The 25,746-nt window shown below is 43.9% G+C and overlaps 1 protein-coding gene across 6 annotated transcripts in view; it reads right to left on the bottom strand.

The window, feature by feature from the left end:
• Positions 1–8,632, bottom strand: part of MEIS1 (Meis homeobox 1) — a 188,059-nt gene extending 179,427 nt beyond the window's left edge. For 4 of the 6 annotated variants that reach the window (XR_009496298.1, XR_009496297.1, XR_009496299.1 and 1 more), the window contains exons 1-6: positions 7,945–8,632; positions 5,860–6,086; positions 3,835–3,976; positions 3,226–3,276; positions 2,377–2,427; positions 843–989 (exon numbers count right to left, since the gene is read on the bottom strand). Coding sequence is in view for 2 of the 6 variants with exons in the window: in XM_005212878.5 (XP_005212935.1) it covers positions 843–989; positions 2,377–2,427; positions 3,226–3,276; positions 3,835–3,976; positions 5,860–6,086; positions 7,945–7,956 (630 nt within the window). In the remaining 4 variants the exon portion in view is untranslated. 6 annotated transcript variants of the gene reach the window in all.
• Positions 8,633–25,746: the final 17,114 nt, after the last annotated feature.

The following is a 25,746-nucleotide window of genomic DNA, read 5'->3' as shown; positions in this document are numbered from 1 at the left end:
GAGGAGGGGGCGAAGCCAGCGGAGGCCGGCAGCGAGAGCAGGGCGGCGCGAAGTCCCCCACCCGCCACACCGCCACACCGCCACACCGAGGGAGTCGCGAGGAGCCCCTGATGCAGACGCTTCCAAAAGCTGCCAACCCAGAGGGCCCAGAGCACGTACCGGCTGGAGGATGAGGAGAAAGGAGGAGGAGAAACGTCCATATTTATCTGTTTTTCTAACCTCGGCCTGGTCTTATTTTTTCTATTAAGTACAATAAAATGGGCGAGCTTGCAGCGAGCACTGCACAAAGCAATGTTCAGTGAGGTCTAGAAGCGTTGGGCCGAGGAAAACTGACAAGACAGGCTAATGAACCGTATAGACAGGGAGAAAATAGCATGCATTTGCTAGATTTCAAACCCTCCCTGTCTCTCTCAGACCACCTATCTTGGGTTTATTCCTAATAAAATAAGAAATAAGCAGTCCTTACACTTTTCTTTTCTTTGAGAGAGAAGGGGGAAAAAATGCTCCAGAACAAAGCCCTACCACCAGAGGCGGTCACTGGCAGTTAACACTCCCATTATTGTAGAGGGTAAATAAAATAAAGACAAAAATTAAAAGCGACAAGAAACAGGTCAAGTTTGCAGGCAAAGCTTTTACAAGCTCATCTCTCCAGGTCGAATCCCAGAGCCAGCCTTAATGAAGCAATAATAGCCACATTATTCAAAAATTTTCATTTCGATGGAAATGTATCTAAAAGGGACTTAATCATATGCAAATAATAAAAGGAGGTGGTAGTGATCCAGCAAGCAATATGCATACAGATTTTTTTTTTCCCAGGGATGTTGAAATTGAAAAGCGCATACCTGGTCAGTTAGATTTGCTGATCTTGTTATATCTTCACTGTCTGATTTTGATCCTCCTTCTCTATCGTCTATCACCAAATCGATAGGCATTTTCCCTTTCAAACAGCTAATATACCGGTGGCAGAAATTGTCACATAATTCGTGTACCTACATTATGACAGAAATAAAAAAATGGAAATATAATCAGGAGTTCATAAATGACATTGACAAGTGCAATCCACCCCCCTTGTGAGATCCAAACTTCTAAATAGGGGAAACACAGGGCAATTGTCCTCCAGAGACCCCCAGACGCATCCAGAATTAGGAATAACTTTCTTTTCTAGCAAAATAGAGATATCCCAGAAAATTGACAGTGACAAGATGCTTCACAGGCTACAACATATTCAACACCCGTGTTAAATTCATCTGCTCCTGGGGCCGTGGCCATTAAAGAGGTGACCTACGTGGGTGACATTTAAGGTAAACTATTTAATTTTGTCCAGTTATTTTTATCATAAATCCTTTTCCAACATGTCTAAGCAAAAACTTAAATATACATATATATGTATGTATATAAAGGACCAGTACTGTGTTGGTATACGATATATGCCTGACAACCCAAGTCCCTTTAACATTGGTAATTAGGGTTTCTATCTATAAGAAGCATATATTAGGATGCTTCCTTAAAAAAAAAAAAAAGACTCCTGATATGGTGTGTGGGGGGGAACCCTTACAGCCACAAAAAGGTATCAAACTGATTAATTTTTTAAGGGAAAAGAATGCTTCAAAACATTTAGGGATAGGTGGAGCGGTGTCTTACAGGACACAGGCATCACTGACATGCAAAAATTCACAAGAAACCCCAGTGTGCTTACAATTTAATGTTACTTTGAATTACAATGCATTAAGTTTTTACTGCTGAGATTTATAGAACAGCTAGCAAAATCATGTTATCCCACACGCTTTCTTGAGTGTGAAGGTGGGATATGTGCAGGATTCCCAGATTCAAGAAACTGACACAACTATCAACTCTGCTTTGTCTCCGCAGAACCTTTAAAGTGCCTCCCCCACCGCCTCCTCCACACTCCTTGCCCACTCCTCCTCCCACTCCGCCTCTCCCCCTGTTTCTGACCTGCCGCTGCTCTCAGACTGTCTTCCAGAAACTCACTGAAACTAAACAAAACTTTCCCCCCACTCAGAGGTAGCAAAGAAGACTAGGAGAAGAAGAGAAGGTACAACCTGTGAAGCAAATTCAGGATAGCTTTCTACGCATCCAAGGGGATGCAGAGCCCTGCAACTACTTACACAAAGCCAGCAAGGTATTAAGAATGAATACAAGGCTAGGGCGTTTGTGATCCCAGTTTTAGTGTCTAAAATTGTAATTAAACTGCAAAGAGAAATGGACGCAAAGATTGGCCTTGACACTAATTACCAGAAAGAAAGACGTTTATGCAAATATCTTCGAAGCCTGAACTTCAGCCATTCTGAACCCTCCCTTTCTGTGTGTTTGGGCGTGAGGGGGAAGCAAAAGGAGAAAAAAAGCTAGAGAAATTACCTTCTCTAATTCCAACAGATGAAACCTTAATACTTGTATGGCTTGAATCATCTGCAAAGATACAAAAAGAATGAGCGCCCCATTCGTAGTTTGCAGAAAATTGGCTGTCACAACTCTAACATCCCCAGCCCTCCCCTCCCCCCAGTAAATAGAGTTATTTTGATTTATGGCCATAACACTAAAACTTAACAGCAGCGACTGGGTACCATCTAGAGGTTTATATTTCTTAAGGAGAAAAAAACAGCTAAAACAACAACCAAGCATCTAAGTGGGGGTCATAAACACTCTTCTTGCCCATGGCTCCCCTCTTTCTCAGCCCCACTGCCCCTCCACCACCCCCAAAGGGCCGCACCCCTCCACTAGGTATTTCCTTGGAAGGCGTGCACGGAAAATATTCCCAGTAGTTTCCAAACTGTGGCTCTTCACACTGCAAACTTTCTGCCGCCTTCTGCACACCTTTCCGATAAACTGGTGGTTTGGGAGGTCTGGCCTGGTTGCTTGCCCTCATGACGCGACTTTGAGGGCTGGGAAGTCCGCAAAGTTTAAGCACACACGCTGACAGGCCCGGAGATAAATCCCCGGGCTGATTAGAGCCGCGCTGCCCGGCTGTCATAAAAAACAAAAGCTCGCGTTTCCCCGCGCCGGTTCACCCGGCCCCTCTCGAGGTGAATTTATTTCCCCGGGACCCCGGCCCGGCCCACTTGCCGGTGGATGGAAACCCTGGCAGCCCACTTGCAAGCTACGGGAGGACGGGTCTAGAAACCTCAGGGCTCTCAAAGCAAAGCTTGGGGAGAAAGCGGGGGTGGGGGAGGGATGATGTGGGGAGGGGAGTAAGGGGTCCGCTCTTACCAAGTTATCCAGTTCTGGATTAGAAGAAAAGAGAGGTTTTTCTGCGCGAATCTAAATACAAGTGAGAAGGAGAGGGGAGAGGGAGGGGAAAGGGGGGGGGGGAGAAAGAAACATTTGAAATCTGGTAGCCTTCCTAGTTTCTTGCCTCATTACACTGTCGGGGGCAGGATGTAACCTCCGGGACAGACTCGGTGACACCGAGTTCGTCCCGTGCAGAAACCCTTCAATGTGAGTCAAATAATCCGAAAACAAGCCCAGAGCACAGGGTTACTTCTCCCAGCAGTATGCTGCTAAGAGATCCCTGCCCAGCTAGCCAATTCCAAGGAAGGTCCTGCGCGGGGGGTGGGGTTTGGGGTCGCATTTTACAGAGAGAGCTTTCTGCGTCGGGTTAGGGAGCGGGAGTGGGTCAGAAGTGGGGTGATTTTCAGGCATCCGCAAACAGACACTGATTTAGGAGGAAAAGCTCAGGAAGATGTAACAGGCCTGGCTTAGGGCAGACTGTTCAGCTGGTTACTTTTGCAAATGTGCTGGGGCGGGGGTGGAGGGAGGTTCTTTCTTTCTTTCTTTTTTTTTTTTCCTTTTTACTTTTGAAACATTGATTTTGCTGACCTGTTTGGCGAACACGGCTATATCTTCATTGAATGACTCTGACGAGCAGACGTCCCCGCCCGCCACCCCCGGCTCGCGGGGGGTACAAGTAGCTAATTCACATTTCTCAAAAATCAGTGCTAAGAGAGGGAAGAGGGGGTGTCTGCAAGAAAATACAACAGTCACAAACAACACAATGGTTAGTCCCACGGCAGTGAAACAAGGAGCCCAAGAAAAACAGCCGGAGGAGCTCAAGACGGAGACCTCCCTCTCCCTGATTTTGACATCTACTTGTTCCCCTCCCCTCATCCCTACCCCCCAGGTGACTGCTCACCTCCCCTTCCTCCTTGGGCCCCCCAAAGTCGGAGGCCCTCAGCCATGGACCGTATCTGAGGACCGGTTCAGCCTATCTGGCCTGAGAAATTAGTAACATTTGCTAAGAATAAAACCCAAGCGGTTCCAGCAGCCATTTTGAATTAAGTTTCCCACCCCGACCAGCCCTCGGCCCTCCGATGCACACCCAGGACCTGGAAGAGGAGAAAGGCGCCGGGCGCAGGAGGTGGGAAATCTCGTTCAAGTGGGTTCCTCCGAGGCCGCCCCAGGAAGCTCAAACTCTGGGGATCTTGGAGGCAGGCGCTCAGCTAACTTGGGGCAAGGACCTCTCTGGCTGTGGGACCGACCGACTGTCAGAGGGCTGGACCACGGATCCTGACCCCACGGCCCTCAGAGGGCTGGAGGGCTCCTCCTCGGCTCCCTGCACACTTCCCTCCCTTCGCCGACGGTCCCCACCGCCCCCCCCCCCACCCCCACCCCCCAAGAAAGTTCCTTCAAATGTGCCTGCGGTCAGGCCTTTCATTTTGTCCCTGCGTAATGGCAAAGCAGCTAGTATTGCGAGGGGCCTAGATGTTGCTTATCTCAGCCCATGAAAAACAAAACAAAACAAAAAAAAGCCTCTTCTAATGCCCAAAGAGGTATCTCGAGTCTTTTATTAGCTCTCACAGCTCGGCTGGGAATTTAACAGTTTGGGGTCCTTTTCAAAGCTTCCCCAAATGTTCTGTCCGGGAGCCTAAACCATTTGCAGTTAACGCTGCGGAGAGGACGCTGGGATTTAAACAAGCCCATTGCACAAGGGACCAGAAGAGAAAGCAGAAAGGGTTTTTAGTCGGGGAGGGTCAGTGTTACCTGATTTTTTGTTTTTCAAAAGTAGAAATAAATAAAAATAAAAGTGGCTGCAAAGTAAAAAGCGGTCCCCCAATACATCAGCACACAGTAGGCACAAGTGACTTTCAGAGGGTTTTGGTCTAACCCCAGGGCCCAGGAGAACACGGTGTGAACCGCAGCAGAACACTACACCGGCCGAGAGCACCCCGCATCTACTTCTAAATCCTGCAAGTTTCGCCCTTAAACACAAAGTCCTAAAACGGCCAGAAGTTTCTTAAGGTCTGTAACAATTCAGAGTGAGCTCCTCTCCTCGACTACAGTGGTCAAACTCCATAAATGCAAAGCCTGTTCCCCCTTGCCTGACCTGCAACTGTCCTCCCTTGATTTTATTGTGCGGTGGCAAGGCCAGCATACGGTGGTTGAGTAAACTTAGCAAGTCAGAACAATCAGTGGCTTAAAAGATTTTCCTTTAAACTAAAAGTTTCGTTTCAACACAAAGGCGCCTACGTTTAGAAATCCCCAACACTTTCCCCGAGAAGTCGAGCAAGTGAGGACTCCAACCCGCTGAACTACGGAGCCGGAGTCTGCGGGGGGTGGTGGGAGGCCGAGGGACCTTTGGCAACTTCCGCACGGCGACCCCTCCGCGGGCTTGGCCTCGGAGGAGCTGGACGCTGGACCCGCGCGGAGCCTGAGCGGAGACGGGGGGCGGGGGGCGTCTGGGCTGGCCGCCTCCCCCAAATCTCCATGCAAAGAGAATGAAAAGTCACCAAATAATGTACCTCCAAATCCAGAGAGCTCTGACTTTCCTCCTATCGAGGGCAAAGGGAAATGGGGAAAGAAAGCCTCGCCTCAAAACTGCTGAACCTGCTGCCCCGTCGTACCTACCCATAAATGGCATCTTTATCTCTCTTTAAAGCGTCATTGACCGAGGAACCCATGCTGGGAGCCATGGCGTTGGTGTGGGCTGTGTGCGGATACTGATGCGAGTGCAGAGGAGGCCCGTGGTTCAGGTGGTGGACGGGCTGCATGGACCTGGCCGCATGCGGGTCCCCATACATCGTGGAGGGAATGCCTACTCCATCCATGCCCCCGTAATGGGGCAGATCGTCGTACTGCATGACAAACAGGAGAGAAACAAGGTTCAGAAGGCCAGGCAGGCACATAGGGGAGACAGCAGGGCACGGAGCTTATACAATGTCAGTCCAGCTGGATCCTTCAACCCCGAATTCGGGGGCCTTGCCTCTCTGTAGTTGAGATTTCTCATTAAAAAAAAAAGTTTTTTAAAGTAAAAACTCTAGGATTCTCGGTGAGACTCAGCTAGATGGAATGGTTTTGCCCTAACTTGTGTCCCTATCAACTAGTCAGAAATTCAGGATCCTTTGGCAAGGAAGGAAGGAAGAAAGAAGGAAGAAAGGGAGGCATTCTCCCGGAGGGCGGAAGGTAAATCGTGCATGTCTCTAGAGGAGGAAATTCAAAATCACAATAATAAAACGTGCCAGTACAGGGCAACAAACCTGCCTAGTTTCACAGCCCCTTCCCATCAGGGGGAATTAAAAAAAAAAAAAAAGTTACGATGAGAACAGCTAAGCCAAGCACGTGAATTCAGACAGGCTTCTCATTTTATTTCCCGGCCAGCGTGGGGTTAGGCAGTCCTGCAAGACACTGCATTTCCTTTGCTCTCCAAGACAAACTCTGCAAAATCATACAAAACTAACTGCCCCCTTTGTAAGTGAAACTCAGAGAAGGGTAACTTCTCTTGGACATTAGGGCTGAATTTAGAATTAGCCAATATTCCCCCCAAGTTAAAAGAAAATCTATAGTTGGAGCAGTTATTCTATATTTTTTCTACTGCTATGAACTTTCCCCCTAAACTAGAAGGCAATGAGGTAGATGTTAGTCATCAGGTTTAAAGCAAATTTAAAAGTAAATGCACATTCATACCACCACCCCCCCATCTTCCTTCTCCAGAAAAACTACTTTCATATTGTCATTATTTTTGTGTGCAAAATTTAGCTATTGAGGTTTTTCTCATTGCTTCATTTCAGGCCAGTTCTTTTCCCAAGATTTGGAGGCACTGAGAGTGAAATGATTTTCAAAGAGGAATTACCACTTTCATCTCCTTAAAGACAGAGGTGTGAAAAGAGTTTGGAAGAACGCTGACATTTGCCTGAACCAAAGGAGTAAAGAAAAAATGTGTCAGCCTAGTAACTTTCTTTTGCAAACAGCGCTTTGAGGGCCAGGGCACAATTTATGCAAGGAAGGCTTTTTGTAGATCCCCTTTCTTTAAAGAAACTACATCTGTTGGGTTGTCATTGTCTCACTTTACTCTCACTACATTTCCATTCAAATGGGAATATTGGGGAAATTAGTATTGCATTTTTAAAGTGAATAGTTGTGTGCTTAGTATCCAATTAGTGTAGGGCTTTGCTAAGAAAAACTTACAAAATACTACCTTGTATAAAAAGTCATGTACATAAAAATTACTTTTAAAAGATGAATGCTTTCCGACCCCCCCAAATCTGTTGTACTATGACAGTTATTTGCTTAAAAATGCTACACCCTTCCAGTGATATTAAAGATGAGCATAATCAATAACATATCAGAAGTTTCTCACTGCTTATTTTAGTTTAAAAATAGCTTTAAACTTCTGCTCCTTGAATGTTCAGGCTATATAACATCAAGTATCCAGCGCTTTTTGTTTTTTAAACAGATGATTGTCCGAGCTTGTATTTTTATTTATATAGCTGCTGGTTAGGAACCTATAGGAAACTTGATTACTTGAATTAACAATTACATGTAACATGCATAAGTCTACAAATGCATTGAATAAATCCTCTTGCTTTAGGCCACGGCTTTAGGAGCCTCATTCAAAAAAAGACAGAGAAAAAAGGAAACTTTTTAGCAGTGTCTTTCAGCCACGTTTCAATTTAATCTCACATTTGAGTTCCACAATTGTTTTTTAATACGTACCCTTTGCGCCATCGGCCTCCCTGGCTCCCTTCCTACTTCAACTTCTAATATATCCTCTTTAAGGCCAGTGTGAAAAGAAACAAATACGTAAACTCCCCCGGGAAAAAAAAAAAAAAAAAAAGCACGACGAAAAATCCCTTAACGTCTCCAGCAACGTGAGCTACTGGTCCCAGATCTTCGGTCTACGGGACCTGAAGCAAAGCGCCCGAGTCACTGAGCATAAAAGCGCTCCGTTTCCAAGACAGCAGCAGGGGCAAGGAAAAAAAAAAAAAAAGGCAGATCTTCTCTCCCCAAAAAATCAGTTTAAAAAAAAAAAAGAGCGCCCCTCAGACCCAACTACCAAATCTCATGGCTTTCTGCCACTCCGGCTGTCAATCACAGGCGAGGTTGTCAACGTGGTGAATGAATGATCATCCGCTCTGTCTTCTTCTGGTCAGAACACCTCAAATGTTAATATTCAAATGCACAAAGCCCTAGCGTTCGCTTCCCTTGAATCAGTCCTAATTCCTAATCAGTTTCTCTCTTCTCTCGCTCGCTCTCTCTTTCTCTTTCTCTCTCTCTCTCTCCGTCTTTGCAACTGCTGCACTGGAGGGAGATTAGAGGAGGAGGTTTAAAAAAAATGTCTGTCTGAGTTTGTCTTAAAGGAGCCACGATCGATGCTGCCCGCTTGCAGTCCCCGTGCGTGTGTAAAGTGTGTGTTGCACAGGCGGAGAGGTGGATTCCGACCAGAATGCTAGAACCCGGAAGTAGTGGTGGCCATAACAGGTCGCGTCTTACACAATGCATTGGGCTGCAGCAAGTAGACTCCTCGGCAGGGGTGGGTGCGCGAAGCGAGCTCTGGCCGCACTGGAGAGGCAGAGAGGCGCTCCATTAAATCGCACGCCCAGGCACAAACACCCACACACCCAGGGCACACGCTCACAAGCGCAGGCAGAAGCCCCCGGCCGCCGGTTTTATTTTCCGTATTCTTTTCTCTCCCTCCCCCTCCAGACTCTCTCCCCAAAGCTGACTCTCTTGAAATAAATCGGGAATAAACGCGGGACAAACCGCAGCGGGAGTTCTTTTGCACAGGGCTCCGCGGATAGACTTCCTGACTTTCCTCGAAATTATTGGGGTCTGCCTGTGTTTTTCGGGTCTGAGGGGGGCTGATGCAGAAATTAGTGGATTCTTAGAACCAATACTCCAGGTAGAAAAGTCAAACCGAGAGCGAAGAGGAAGAGGAGCAGGAGCAAGGCTGCGAAAGGGTCTGCTAAGGAGTCCTGAGAACGCGGGGTGGGGATGGCTGGGGCTTTCTGCAGATCTAGCTTAAGAGTTTTTTTGCTGTCAGAGGTGGACACTCGCCCCGAGAAAGCAAATGCTTGTCTTTTCTCATTCTGGGGGTCTGAACCTCCCCATCTCCTAGTCTTGGAGGCCCCCAGCCCCAGCCCTAGCGTCCTGCGCGAAGTGAGAGAGGAAGGGAGGGAACAATGAGCCGAGAGCCGGGAATGTGCCCCCAGCGCCTGTTTACAAACACGAAGCTATTTATGATCGCCGGAAAGCGAAACCCGACTCGGGCTCGGAGCAGCCCAGACCTCGCGGGTGGAGCCCGGACCAGGAGCCGCGGGGACTGAAGCTCTTTCTCCGACAGGCTCCCGAAGAGACGGCCGTGCGCCCAGGGCGCGGCGCGGCGCGGCGAGGTCGGCGCGCTCGGCTAGGGCTACAGCCGCGCCGCCTTTGTCTTCGAGGCGCCGAGGGGCTCCGGCCTCCGCCGTGCTCTTTCCGCGGCGACGCCCCGCGCTCTTCTCCCCGGACCTTCTTACCCTTAGTCCGCTTTTCAATCCCCAGTCCGGCGCAGGGAAAAAACTCCCAGTGCCAAAGAAAAAGAAATTCACTTCTGGGGTTGAAATTTCAGACAAAAAGCTGCCCCTACCCACAACTCGGAGGCCCCAGCCAGCCACTAGTGTGAACTTTCTCTTTTTAAATACCTATTCTCCAGTTTACTCAAGAAAATTCCTTTTCTTTATTCTCCCACTCTAATTCTGTCTTTTATTATAATATTTAGTGGTGCCATTTTCGTTTTTATTTTTCTGCCCGCCCGGCTCTGATCTGCCGAGATGGCTCAGTCGTAGCCGCTCGACCAGCGGGCTGGAAACCTCACATCCCGGAGAGCAGGGCTCGCAGCTCGCTCGGCTCGGAGCAGGATTTTTTTTTTCCTCCCTCGACAGAAACCTCGCAGAAAACTCCCCCTGCGGTCGACTGGAAAATGAACTCACCCAAATCTCGGTAGGCAGCCGGGAGGAGGGCTCGACCAATCAGAAGGCGCCCCTGCCAAGGCTGCCGCGCATTGGCTGCGGGGAAAATCAATTATCAAATAATCGATCAGCAGGGAGCTTCGATCTGCCGGGAATGCAAACTGCCAGTCCCGATTCCCGCCCTGATGGTGGCCAAAAGGCTGACTCTCCCAAAGCAGCCGGCCCCTTGCTTGATTCGCCCCTACCTTCTTCCCACACGGCCAGCTACGGACCAACCCTTACCCCGAAGCGGGGGAGGTGTAGGTAGGGAGAAGAGTTTTGAGAAAGATTAGGGGCTCGCATCCTCAGAGATTGGAAAAGATCAGGAGTTCTAACATGTATCGAAGCCAACTCTTAATGCGCAAACTAAAAGAGAATTCGCATCAGTCCAAGAGACAAAACTCAAGTTTCTGTTTAAGTGGGCTTTGGAGGAGCAGGGGACCCAGGGCGAACATCAGAACATAGATCTGGAATCAGGTTGCACTGAGCGCACGTACATCCCTAAGCGACGAGTATTGCTTCTTTTACTACTTCTCACGAGTCAATGCCCGGTTCCCCTCAAGAGTAGAGTTTTCATAAAGTCGAGCATCTCAGCTTTCCCAGCCTCGCGCACATCATCCCCTCCCCAACTCCGAACTCGCCCCAAGTGTGTCCGAAGGACAGACACTTTCACCCAAAGCCTGCGAATGCGTTTTGCCTTGAAAGCGGTCTCTTTTAACTACTCATCCTAGAATCCCTCATCCTTTGCATATCTCTCTTCCTTTTTCTTCCTCACTACCTCACTCCCCAACTTTTAAGATCTTTTACTTTTCTCCATCGCAAACAACTGTAGAGTTTTCTGGTGCAAACTCCTCGATACATCACGCGTAAGGTTAAGGCAGGGCCGCGTGTCAGAGCGGAGAGGATCCAGGTGAATTACCAGCGCCTTTATGCCACTGCCTGACACCACCACCCCACCCCGCACCTCCTCACTCCCCCACTCCCCAGCCCTTCCCCAACATGAACTTGGAAACAGAATTTCAGGCCAAAATAGAAACTCCCGGTCTCGAGGAAGGCTATTAACTCTGTTTAATTCTCCGGAGGCTGCGCTGACTGGGCCAGGAAAGGCAATCCTTTTCCGATTACAGAGAGGACCAAACTGGGCCGGCCGTCTTCCTGGAACCCCAGCCGTTCTCGGCCAACACCTGGGCGCCTTCCGACGGCTGCTGGCTGGGCTCTAAACTCTTTTTCTCCAGCAGGCCCGCTGGGCATAAGCGCGAGTGGCGGCAGTGGGGAACTAAGTAGGGGGTGGGGGCGTCAAGCCAAACACTGACATGGGCACAGCTACATTTATGATCCTAAAATGAATTGCGAAGGGAATTGTGTAACCGAGAAAAATTTACTGCGAAATGCATTTTGATGACCATAGTCTTTAACAGCCCTAGGGGTTTTCGGGCAAAGACTAAGGCTTGGAGTTACCTCACGTCTGCGGCCACGTTTTCAAATGTGAAGAGGCCAGTTTTGATACACACAGTTCTTTGACAATAGAATGTATTTTGTGTTGATGCTTTCTGGTAAGTTTCCTCTTTTGTTTTCTAGCTGGGATGGAAAAAGAAGATTCAGGTAAGTCTCTCCTTTTCCACCACAACCCCAAACTTAAAGCAGTAGAAAGACTATCGTGCTCTTCAAGCATGATCTTCAACTTTAAATTACCTAGAAACAGATTTTCCTTAAAAAAGACATACTTTGAGTTGGTGGGCTTAAGCTAAACTCATTAGCTTTGAAAAGTGTCTTCTTTCTTCCCTCCCTTCCTTTCCAAGTATAACTGTGAAGCTGATGGTCCTAGGCCTTTATAAGATTAATTCTGAACAATCAAGAGGCTAAAACACTTTTACAATGTAATTATAGTAGTACAAATTGTTTGCCCAAACCTCATTCTGGATAAGGATTTTACAATTAGCAAACAGTTATTACAGTTGGGGCTTGCTGAGAGAAACTGCACAGACTATGTCTGGGGTTGCAATATAGTATAGCCATAAAAAAAAAAAAAAAAACTTTAGCAGAGCAGCAATTAATCATCTGTTAAAAGGAAAAGGTAAAAGGATAGTTCTAGGTATCTTAGAAAACCAATGCTGATATTTATACCTGTTCTCTGACAGTACCTATCTTTAGCTTATGGCAGATACTTACTTTTTAAGGCAAAAGTACTTTTATTTTGCAAAAACTTGGCCTGGCGAAGAGTTCTGGCATTTGCCCCTCTACCTGGGCCTTCCATGCCCATCTTACCCTTCTCATCCCAGAGCATCTTCCCAAAGATAGAGAATGAGGACTCTAAAGGGGCAGTCTGGGGCCTAGGTCTCTATTGCTTAGACCCTCTGGCAAGGAGACTGTTGGTACAGTCCTCCCTGAGAACTTCCCTCTAGTTTTCTATTGTCCTATAAGGAATTCTGCCCATGGATAGATCTATATCCTGAGTTAGGCTTTTGTCTCTGAAGTTCACACTGATGAGTCAGCTCCAAAACCCTCAGAAATTAAAAAGGCACCTCTTAAGGTAAAATGTGTGTGTATTTGCCAGCCCAGAATAAACAAAAGCCTGTTAATCAATCGAGTTTGGCAGCTGTGTTCACAGAATGATAAGGGTTTATCATCTGCCACCTAACTTTAAGTTGCCTGTTAAAATGTTGTGATTACTCTTTAGGTTGTCCTGTGGACTGGAGGCTTAGGATTTGCTCTTCAAGAACATTTACCCTCTGAATCTCACCTCACATTAGTATTTGCATTTCAAAAAACAGAAATAAGAGGAGAGAAAGACAGTTTAAAGGAAATAGATTTAGAATCTAGTAGAGATAGTAGAGGAATGTTGGAGATAAGAGCCTGGATGAGAAAGGTACCAAGAAGTCAAAGCTAATGAATGGCTGTGAGAAAAGTGAAATAAATTATTTAGAGGTCTATAAAAGGGAGAAACCTGGTTAGGTGATATGAAAGGGGGTTAACCGACAGGATTAAGGAAGACGTTAATCAAGTGCCCCAAAGCAATCCTGGCTATAAGAACCCGGAGGTTTGTTTACTGCATTTTGCTTCAGAAAACAAAGAATGTCTGGGTCCAGTTCAGAAGTCAATGAAAGGTCAGCTGAGGCTCTGGGGCCATCACAGGGAGAATACCTAACTCACTATATTCTGACTGGATAATGCAAAAGTGAAGAAAAAAATTTTGGAGGTGAGGGGAGGGTGTTTTCCTTACCACTTTTCTATTTCAAATCATTAAAACGCTTTGGTCTCTAGAGGGGGGAAAATTACACTGGTTAACATAATTACTAGCTCTGACATTTTCAGAAGTTATAGAGGTCTTTTATTAATTAAATGGAGGGCTTAATAAAATATTCCTAATAAAATTTATGGTTGTCTTAAAACTTTCTAAACAGTGCTATAAATTCTTAATAAAATTAACTGGGAAATGAGTTATTAGCCCACACTTTACCCTCTCCCCGCACTTCTACATAAGGAGCGTCCGCAGAATGAAAAGAGAAATAGAAGCCTTTTAGTAAAATATAAATATTCACTACAGTCACACATTGCTCTAGGAGGAGGAAAGTTTTAACTAAGCTATTTCTAATGGCTTCATCATCCAATAGTCTCCAAAAGCTATTCAAAAAATTTCTAGAAAATTTCTTCCCCTTTTCTACTACAGATTATATATGCATGTATACATTAGCCCAGGTGAAATACAATACTTGATTTTCTGGTCTAAGTTGTGTGTTAAGTATAACAAAAAGTATAGATGCACCCTGCAAAATTCCAATATAGAATTTTGAAGGTTCAGGTTGTAAATATTTTCATCCATTAAAAGATAATTATAAGTGAAATGCCTTGTATTTTATCTCAGTTTCATTTCTTTAAAGGTAACTTTTAAACAATAAACTTCTCAGTAACATTTCCCTCCAAACTTCTCATTTATAACGGTTGGTACATTATCTAAAGCAGCATTTTGGTGAGGAGATATACAAATCTTTTTTTCATATTGCTACATTTCAGAACTTTGCAAAGTTATCTGAAGTTTGAGGATTTTTCTCTGCTTCACGGATACAGCACTGGCTGGCTGGCTGGCAGACTGACTAGTTGAAATGAACAGTACACTCAAACATATTCCAAACCAAACCAAACAGCTTTGGAGGATTGTTCAGCATTTGAAGGCTTGATCTTTTGTGCCGTCTACTGGACAATGGAAAAACTACAGTCTCTATGATTTAAGAAAATTTTTTTTCTTGTCCAGTACTTGGGGGAGGGGATAATTTGATTCTGGTGAGTAATAGGAGATGACCATAGGACCCAACTGAGACTCACAGGACAGGTTTTATGGTCTAATCATGTGTTCAAATCCAAGTTTAGGACATTGTTGACTAAGGCACAAAACTAAAACCTACATTTAATACAGCTGTGTATGTATGTGGGTGCACTGAGTCAGCTTGGGAAGAAAAAGAAAGATGATGGGACAAGCCAGGCATCTCTGAAAAATATATGTATATAGTTGCTTGGCTCTAAGTGTGAATTTGCTTGACAGTCAAAGTTAAATGTATCTATTGCCTAGGTAATCCAGGGTGTACAAATTAATTTTTGAAATCCAGAACATGACATTGTTCAGTAATCAAGAAAAGTACTTTTAGGAGGGGAGGAATGAAATAGGTAATTAGAAAAATTGTAGCGCAGTTCCTTGTTGGCATTATTGTATACAAATGTGAAACTTCAGTGTTTTCACTTGGAGACCACATGTGGGAAAAAGTGTGGGTAAAATTCACAGTCAGATGCTTTTGTGTAACAGAGACTGATGTTCTCTTAAACATTAAAAAATATTGTATACATTTTGGTTGTGATTCTAAAACTATTTGTGGAGTTCTAGTATTATGGAAGCTTTGTACAAAAAAAAAAAAAAACCCTCATGAAGCTAACTTTAACCTCTGATATTGACACAGCTTCTGAGTAATGACAGTTATAGAGAACTGATAAAGTCCAGCACCAATAAAATATGGAGAAGTCAAGCTGATTTTGGTGGAAGAAGCATAGACTTGGGTACCAGGCTCTTGAAACTGTTCATCTGCTTTTCTGAAGTTAAACTTCTTTATTGCATTAAAAAAGAAAAAGCTTAGTAATACATGACTGGTTATTAGGGTGCCCTTTAATAAAAATCCAATAGTGAAAAGGAGGCAGATTTAGGACATTTTATTGATGCATAAATATGTTTCAATGATCTACTTCAAATATACATTTTGATGTGGCACTATGTCAGAATGACTTGAAAATATTATGTTAAATATAGATATGCCAGAGAACTTGGGCTGACATTGACTATTTAAAGCAGTGAGACTGCTTGCATTCCAGAGTAAAAGAACAGGATGGTTTCAGTTGGTCTACAGAGATGGTGGTGATTGGGGGTGAGGATGGGAGATGTCGGTGGTGATGGCTGTGGTGGGTGTCGTTTCATCTTTAGTATAATCAATTGAATTGTGAAAGTTTATTTTATAAGATTCCATTTGGTTCCAATAGTTCAGATTAAAGCAACAACAAGGACCCTACTAACAATAGCTGGAAAACGTAGACAGTTCTTACAGGAACCAATCACAGGTATTCATGCGTTTGATAAATTCTAAACTAGGAGTGGAAGTATTGAGTGCTGGGGACCGACTCCAGTCGCTAAACGCGAACATTTACCTTTGAAGCAACAGGAGGAGCCAGACTGGTCATGGCTAGATTCCACGCTGGAGTGCGTAAAGGCACGTATTTTGTGAAAACCTTCAGGCAAAAATCGTACTGATTATTCAAAAATAAATATTTTAACATTTCATTGAGTTATCCAATGAGTAAGAAAACTATCGAAGGCGTCCTAAAGTTCAGAAAGAATTCTGGTAGTGTAAAAAACACAGAGAAGCAAAGAACTAGAAGAAACTGAAGGATGGCCCCTGAGTAGTTATTCACTTGTTAATTTTCGAAAACGTACATTTCCGTGCCCTTATTTTAAAAATGGCAAAAATAAATATCATCTTTCCTTGTCTTTAAAAAATAAAATAACTTAAGACTCTGGCTATGCTTGCTAAAAAATCATTATTCCTTTTCCAGGCGATGTATGCAAGAAAGGGCCAATCTGAAAACATAACTTATGAGAAAAGTCGACGTATAAGCCGCAAAGAAACCGGTTCACAGCCGAGCCCACAGCCCTGAGAGGTTCCCCCTCTTCCGAGAGCTTATCCAGGATAACTTCATTTACTGGCAGATCGGCGGCCACTTCCGGGACTCTTTACCGAGTGGGTCCTTCCACCGCTGAGCCTTCTGCAGGGCTGTCGGGTCGCCTGTGCGTGGCGGGGAGCCAGATCCCTCGGCGCCCGCAGCGTAGCCGGGTCCCCGCGAGCCGAGCCACCCGGAACCCTGGGCCTGCCTGCATCCCCGGGAGCGCAGACTCCTCAGGGCGGGTGGGGAGCCCGGGAGGATACACTGCCCGCTCTGGGGGCCCCCAGTGTGCTCACATTGGGCTGGGTACGGGGCGGCGGTGCTGGGGGCTTGTTCCCCGGGGACCCCGAACCATCTGGAAAGAGCTACAGGTGAAAAGATCCCCTCTCCTGCCAGTGCACCCTCTTCCCCCATTCTAGACTGCGATCGGGTCTCGTTGGGGTTCGTCCCAGCCTGTGCGGGGCGGGTGGTGGTGGGGGCGGGGGGGTGGGGTCAGGCTTCCGCCGCCTGGGTAGCGGCCCTGGAACCGGAGCGCAAGGATCTGCGGACCCGGGCGCGGCGACTCCGGGGACCGGGCTCTGCCTGCAGGTTCTTGGGACTGATCACCCGAGGGCGCCTCTCTCCCCACCTGGATTCGGAGACTCGGGCTCACCCCGCCGCCCCTCGCCAATTAGCCTAACTCTGGAAGCTTCTTGCCTTGGTTCCTGGACGGTTCCTCCCAGAGGCGCCGTGAGCCCTGGGGTGCCACCGGTCTCCTGCTTCTTCCTCTGAGGCCGAAGCAGTTTGGTGTGGGGGAGCCCTCCGGGACCCCGGAGCCTTCGGGGACCCGCCCCTCCCCACCTCCGGGGCCCCCTGCACCCCTGGCGGCCCTCTCGGAGGCGGGCTGGAACAAACAAACAGGCGGGCTGGAACAAACAAACGTTTGTGGGCAAGGTTATTATTTCAGGTGCGCTAATGGGATTAGCGGCCGCTGGAGAACCGCGTGGGGATGGATGCGGTTCCTTCTCCCGGTTACAGCCGCTACTGCCGGGTGGAAGAGGGGCATCACCACGGGCGCGCCTGCCTCTCTCTGCCGCACCGCCAGCTCCTCGCGCGACGCTCACACCTCGGAGGGAGGCGGCTGACCCCGGCCCGGGGAGCAAGGGGAGGAGGATGCTGCGAGGAAGAGGGAGGTGGAAGGAAAGTGGGGAGAAACAGTGACGGCGACAGAAACACAAAGAGGGAAAGAGAGACTGCGGCAGAAACAGAGAAACAAAATCTAGGAAAGCGTCTGAGATGGAAGCGAATCCAGTCCTGTCGGCCCCCAAGACACAGTAAAACAGCCTCCCACACTGGCCTCGCCGAGGATAGACAAATGCGCTCTTATTCCCCGTGCTTTCTGCTTCCAAGGGAGCCTTATCATAGACTCTTACATAATTGCATATTGACTTACCTAAATAGTTCCGCAAAGCTATTTATGCTTCCACTTGCTCAATCGCAAACAATTCCCTTGGGGAAAAGAAAAAAAAAAAAAATATATATATATATATATATATGTGTGTGTGTGTGTGTGTGTGTGTGTGTGTGTGTGTGTGTGGTCTCGGAGTAAGCATTAAGGTGAGAGGCAAACGGTAGGACCCTCTTACAAAATGTCCCCTAGGCCATCTCAGAAGTGACCATTCTGTCATGGGAAGTGCGAACCACCATCCCAAATAGGGTGAAAGGGATCATCGGTCTGCATTGGGCCTATTTTTTCACTGTCCCTTCCTCACCAAAAAGAATCAGACTGTTCGGACAAAGTCAAGACATTTAGTTTCATTTGCCCATTTCACAGATGAGCAAGCTAAGATCAGAAGAGGTTTGGTTACCTATCTGATTTCTTCTCTCTCTTTTCTGCGTGTTTCAGTGTTCTCTTTATATATGTGTATATATTTCCCAACACTTAAAATCACAGCTATAGAAGAAGACTTTTTGTCTTTTCTTTCCTAAGATCACTGGAGGCTTCCTGTATCTCCTGTGAAGTTGATGGTGAAATGTGAGTGAGCTTAGGGGCTGGGGGCTGGCTCTTTCCTCCTCCCCTGCCCCAACCCTGAGTCCATCACTAGCCACTTTCAGAGAGCAGCAGCCTGGGATCTTGCTACCCTGTGGAGGTTCCCTCCGGGGAACTGAGAGAAAAAAACAAGGAGAGCTTGTATATGGTAGTGATGATACTGGGTCTCATAGGCTCCGCTTTTCTCCAGCCAGCCCCCAACCCCCAAGCAAACAAACAACCAAACAACTCCTGCCCTTTGCTTTGACTTCCTGTGACTGAGTGACCCTAATCAGAAAATTGAAGCAGGTCACCCAGGGCAGGAGTGGGGACATTCAAGGCCTTATTTACCCCAGGATTAAAAGCAACATCCCATCTAACTCACTCTGTCCTCAGCAACTTGCCTTTAAAGGATGTAAGAAGGAGATTCTTGAAGTCTAAACAGACATCCTAACTCATGGAGATGTTTAGGTTACAAGTTTACAAAAACAGCACTTTAGCCCTGCTTTCCTGAACCCCACTACAACCAAGACCCAAGCAACCAAACCCTTTACAAAGACACCCTGTATCATTTATGGGCAAAATATACTATTGAGTAGTCACTTTTAATTCTTGAATATTTTTATTTTTAGCTTCAAATTTGACTCCTAAAACTAATCAATTATTTATCACGCTCTTCTCCCCATTCTTTGATTATGTTTAGCCTTTCATTAAAAAATTTTTGTAACCTTGAATTTTGCCTTGATTTGGGTGTTTGGTACAAAAATCCTGCTTGTGGGCTTGTTATCTGCAGCCATCTGCATTTATTTTGTGAAAACGCCATGAACGTTACTGTGTCGTTGTTGTTGTTAATTTACTGACTCTTAAGAAAAAAATAGCCTAACACTCTCTGAAGTTAGACCTTAGTTCTGTCCTGGCCTAACTTTTGTGATAAGCGTTTTCTTAGGTGCTTGTTGATTCACATATCTTTTAGTTAAAAATCTTTTAAGGAATCCAGACCTTTGTGATATACTGCACTATAAGCTATTTTATTCTCAACTAATTAGTGATTGTAGGCTGAAACAAAGAATGACTTTGGAAATTGGTTTTATTAGAAAGATCTCTTTGCACTTACACATATTCCCAGCCAGGATTCTGGGCAGTGACTGTGGGGTTGAGTGACAGAGCTGAGACTTAGGATGCACATGTGTGCTTAGTCGCGTCCAATTCTTTGCAACCCCATGAACTGTAGCCCACCAGGCTTCTCTGTCCATGGAATTTTCCAGGCAAGAATACTGGAGTGGGTTGCCATTTCCTTCTCCAGGTGATCTTCCTGACCCAGGGACTGAACCCACATCTCCTGTGTCTCCTGCATTGGCAGGTGGATTCTTTACCACTGTGCCACATGGAAACTTATGACACTTGGGTTCAAACTGTAACTTAGGGTACCTTGCTTTCCATTGCAAGGGGTTCCATCCTGAGTCAGGGAGCTAAGACCCCATACGCCTTGTGGCCAAAAAAAAAAGACATAAACACAAGCAACATTGTAACAATTTCAATAAAGACTTTAAGAATGATCTACATCAAAACATCTTTTAAAAAATCAAAAACAAACTGTAACTCAGTCACTAATGGACTGGTTGCATTTGAAGAAGTTGATCATCTGCAAAATGATTCTATAAAAATGACAATAATTTCTCATAAAAATCAAAACACTGAAATCTGAAATTCTGAGCATTGTATTATTTTGTTCTCTAAGTCTACTTTTGATTCTTATATTTAATGATTCTGTGTTATAAAATTAGACACAGAGAAAATGTGTAACTTCATAATGATCAAAAAGTTTAGCATTAAGACATCACAATATTGCCTATTTCACAGTAAATTTTTTAAAGTTGATATCGTGACATTGAATTGGAGGAAGTTATCCTAAAGCAATGATTCCATGCCTTGACTTCAGCCATTTACGTACAACCATAGGGGTTGTGACCTGCATCAATGCATTCTGAATTAGTGTTTGCTTGTTCTTAAAAAAAAATTGTCTCACCTAAAATAAAACACATAAATCTATTTTAAAATGAAACTTTTGTATCATAGGATTCTTTTGTATTTTTCCTATTTTTTTTTGTACAATAATAAATTTAAAACAATTTGCCTGGGTACATGTTTCTAAATCATCTTTACTGCACTTTGGGAAGCAATGACCAAAGGTCATCTTAAATATATTCAATGTGCTATGTTCTAAACAGGGTTTTCTTAGTATATCAGCATGACCAAGTACTGTTTAATAACTGTCACATACAATACTGAACACAAAGAAGAGGCAGTTGGCAGAGAAAGAAGTGAACACTAATGATTTGGAAAAAAAATAAACACATTTCAGGAAGAAATCACTAATGTTTTATAATTCAGCTCTGGTATTTCAAGTGGGATTATATCTTATAAGCCTGTAATTGCAAACTTGCTGATATTGGTGAACTATGTGAAGCCTCCACTTTATATGAAAGCATTTTAAATATAATCACTTCAATTTTAGATGTTTGTAAGACCCAAATTTTAGATAATAATGTGAAATTTTTGAAAAATATACTAGCTTCTAGAAAGATGACAATAAATTCTTATAAAAATCTTCAAAACACTGAAATCTGAAATCCTGTGCTTTATATTCCAGGGAAGGAAAACATAAATACCTCTACTTTGGACTTACTGTTTTTCAATTTATTCATTCTCTACTCCCCCCTCTTTTGAAATCCTCCCTATAGGCAGATCAAGTGTCAGAAGAATTCCTTAATACTTTCAGGCATTGTAACCTCCAGATATTACTCTCAAAGTTTGAAAATGACAAGTTAGGTCTTTGTTGAAAGCTATACCTGAAAGAACTAAGGTAAACAGAAAGATGTCAAAAGCATTGGGTTATTTCTTGTTGCCATTTGATTTTGTCTGGATATTCTTTAATGTGGTTTAGAGGTTAAAACACTTCATTCTTTCTCCATTGGCCAGGCAACTTCTGGAGACACTGTCCCTAGTTCCCCGATTTTACTTTTCTGCGCAGCCCTGTAAAGTGAATCTGTGTGTTGGGTGGGGGCAGTGTGTGTGTTCAGTCGTGTCTGACTCTTTGTAATTCCAAGGACTCTAGCCTGCCAGGCTCCTCCTTCCATGGAATTTTCCAAGCTAGAATACTGGAGTGGGTTGCCATTTCCTACTCCAGGCAAATTTGTAGGGCAAGTGGTAATTTGCTCATAGATCTCGTTTCTTTATGCCTAATAGTGGTCGCATATCTTAGCAAATCAAGTGCCATTCGCTGGAAGCCTTTATTCTGCTTTGTTTTTTTCTAAACATGGAATTAAGTTGAAATAATAATTTATTGAAACAACATAAACACCTGACCGTCTTAACAACCAAGGAAAATCAAAACCAAAAAGCTTTTGCTTAGCACAACCGAATGCTTAAGAACTTAAAAACCACAAAGTTGGAAATGGATAGTTATGGCTCTTTTAAAAACTGTCATTTTACCGTGATTCTAAATCAGTAGCCCAGCACAATGAGGAGTGTGGTTGAGCTTCAGATGCTCTGGAAAACCCTGCTTTGAAGGTCAAACAGCCATATTTAAGTCTCCAGTGATACTGCGCTGCCAACAATATTTGGCGACATGGGACCAACCACGCCCTGACTGGATAAGAACCAAATGCTCACAGCCAGTTAGTTCCTAACTTGTTCCTTCTTTACCTGGCAGCTACCAATTTTTCTTTCTCTTTGAGCATTTAACTCTCTTTAGTTTTGTGTTTTTGCATTTCTTCTTCTTTTTTTTAATCTTTTATTTTATATTGGAGTACAGCCTATTTTAACAATGCTGTGATAGTTTCAGGGGGTATTTTTGCCTTTCTAAGGTTGAAGCCAGCACCTCCGTTTTATCCTAAGCTAATTTAGACTGAAAAGTATTACTTATTTTCAGATACTCTTAAATTCAATGTTTAGGGCTTATTTGTTTGAGACAGTCAACCAATGAGGCTTTCTCAATGCTTGTAGCCTTTTATCCCAGGAGGGAATAGTTTGAACTTGTTTCAAAATTCTCTTCTTTTTCTTTGCTTTTTACTTCCCTATGAGTCTGTAATTCAGTTCTGCTGACACAGTCGGTTAAACCCATACTGAGGAGCTGATTAAAAACACTTTCTAAAAATGTCTACTCCTATTGCTGTTATTAATCAGCATATTTTTATTTCTTTTGCCTATCGCTTTTTTTTTTATCAAAATCTTTCCACCCCAATAATTCTAAATGGGCACAATTTAAAAGCTACAAACCCTAGTCTTTTTAGGACGGGCTAGTTCTCACTGCATAGTCTCTAATGTACCTGCTACTTGAGAATGATTCCGGAGAACAGTAAGTGGTCGTGGAGATTCTGTCACACGTTGTTTGAGCCGAAACAAATGTTAGCACTAATCAGGGCTGTTCTCATCCGTGTGTTTAGGGGACCTTTCAATTGGGCAACAGATTCCTCTCTTGAGGAGTACTTTCCTGAAAAATCCGAGTAATTGTCATGGATATTCTAAGCTGCTCAGGTCTGTTTTATACACTCAGTTAACTGAGTTACTTTATATACTCAGTTAATAGATACCAAGGCCACCCTCACTGTCCTACCCTTGTTCTTTCGGAAACTTTCAAGAAGACTTGAGGTCCAAAAACAGGTTCCGTGTTTATCTGCTTTTCTCGGTGTCACTGACATTTTTGAGGATAGTGATAAAAAGGCAAGTCTGTTGCCAATTTCATAAATCGGTCTTTTCTCTCTGCTCTGCTGTCAGGTTGCCCTTCTCACTAATGTCACCATATGTCACCGCTTGTCCCAGTCAATATGAGGTTGACTGAGAAGTGTTTGAATAACTTTTTGGTCCTGTTGCCTGTAATTGGCGAAGCTTTGCTGACTTTTTTGGTTTTATACTGTTCTGTTTACAACAATGTGATTTGGGTGACGTTAATTATCTGCCCTAATCAGGTCTTTGATGTTCAGGAATAAAATTAAGAGTTTAATTTTTGTCCCTAATTTAAAAAAACATTTGACAATTTGCAAAGCATACCCTGTCTCCATGCCTAAAACCTTTCTTTATTCCCCCAAACCCTGAGAGGACCTGTTATTATCATGTCTGTTTCACAGATAAAGTTTAAAGTCTCACAACTGTTTAGGAGCAAAGGCTGTGTACTGAGTTATGGTATCAGTGGAAAAAAATCTCTGTAGCTGCATCCTTTTATTAAGCTAAATATTTGGTAGGGAGAGCATGAGAAAAAAAATTAGAAAACTTTCCTTCTGGTTGAATTTTTTTAGTTCTTTTCTCTTTCTCTCCTATTATCTACTATAAATTAGAAATATTTAAACTTTTGGAACCCATCTCCAGAAAGTTTCACTATATCTAGTATCCAAACATTTTGAATTAATGAAATACACTCAGTGTAAAATGTTTGCTCCTCCGATTTCAAAGGTTTTATTTTTATTTATTTATTTTTTTGGAGCATAATTACTTTCAAAGTTATTTTTTTGTTGCACAGGAATATATAGGTTTGAACGATCACCCTTAAAATTCTATATAGAACAAAAGATTATTATGTAGATTTATCATAACCTTTCATTCTATACATATAATATTAGTTTTGTTCTTATATTTGGTATGCCTTTTCACATTTAAAAAGTATACCATAGACATAAATCCATTTATGACATATTATGGCATAGTTTTCAAGGAGATAGCAATTCAAACTTCCCATTTAAAAAGAGAGAAGAAAACTGCTTTCAGGAAATATTAGTTAATCGGCAGGAGTCCTTTTCAGAGCACAGTTACCATGGGATTGAGAAGTATTTGCTAATTATAACAGTGCACTAATTATCTGCTTTTACATCTCATCTTTCTGTCTTTCTGTCTAAATTCACTTCTAATTACATGGTACCCTTTTTGCATATGACATATCTAAAAGTATTGCTTTTATCAGATATGAATTCTTTTACTTGGAAATATTAAAGACATAGTTTCACTTCCAAAATATTTTCTCCTAGACTATAGTGAAATCTTTTGATTATGGGAAGAATAATCTGTCATGCTGTGGGGAGGGAGGGACCAAGGTTTAGATATTAGACATTTTGTGTCTTCCAAAAGAGAATTTCAAAGCTGATCAGCCTTGTCATGGTTTCTATTTTTTAAATATGGTTAAGCTGAAACTCAAGTACTTTGCCCACCTCATGCAAAGAATTGACTCATTGGAAAAGACTCTGATGCTGGAAGGGATTGGAGGCAGGAGGAAAAGGGGACGACAGAGGATGAGATGGCTGGATGGCATCACTGACTCGATGGACGTGAGTTTGAGTGAACTCCGGGAGTTGGTGATGGACAGGGAGGCCTGGCGTGCTGCGATTCATGGGGTCGCAAAGAGTCGGACACGACTGAGCGACTGAACTGACTGAAGCAGATATAGTCACATTACCCACTCATCATCACCGTCATTGTCATCATATTTTTTATTACTTTTCAGAATTTCAAATGTTGTAATTGATGGAAAGATATTTAAAATATAGTGTAATAAAGGAAATATCACTGGGTCATCAGAACTTATTTTCATGGGATTAATTGGTGGTCTGAATTGCAGAGGTACGCTCAAAACAAAAGCAACAATAACAACAAATGTGATTTCAGTTCCTGTGTTCTGATTCCTCTGGGGCTTGTCGAGCATATAGAAACAGGGATTCACTTTCTGCATAAGGAGAGTCTCACTCATCTCCCCCACAACAGGAATTTCACGGGGGCTGGGGAGTGGGGTGGGGAACTTATAAATTGAGAATCTCCATCTCTAGAGATCTACAGCCTTCTGCCCTAACACAGACTCCTGTGACAGCTGTTAGTCTGACTCATTTGTGGGTATACACTTTCTCTAACCCCACCCCTGATCATCCTTTATTGATTATGAACTTTAATGCACACATATTCATTTCAATGTTTATTTTTTTAAAGAAAGCCTAAAGAATAATTTATAAGCTTTTAAAGAAACATCTGATGGAGTATTGCAGCTTCTTGCAAATACAAACAAAATCTGCTGTGCAGTATATTAAAGCACATACAGATATGTGGATCAAGCAGTTTTAGAGCTCAGGCTCCAGGTAGAGTTGAAGGAGGTGGAGGGCTGTTCAGAGTACAAGGCATAGCATTTACTGAAGGCTTCCTCTATGCCAGGCACTGGGATAGGTGTTTCTGCACACAGTCTTTCATTCTGGTAACATCCAAGGCTACTGACAACCAGTTGTTACAGCAGTCAAATCAGAACTTGGGAGTCTGATACACCTTTTATGTTGAGTTACACTGAGCTGAAAACTTGCA

This window comes from Bos taurus, chromosome 11, assembly GCF_002263795.3.
Source record: "Bos taurus isolate L1 Dominette 01449 registration number 42190680 breed Hereford chromosome 11, ARS-UCD2.0, whole genome shotgun sequence".
Classification (NCBI taxonomy): domain Eukaryota; kingdom Metazoa; phylum Chordata; class Mammalia; order Artiodactyla; family Bovidae; genus Bos; species Bos taurus.
This window is presented reverse-complemented; position numbering and strand designations above follow the sequence as displayed.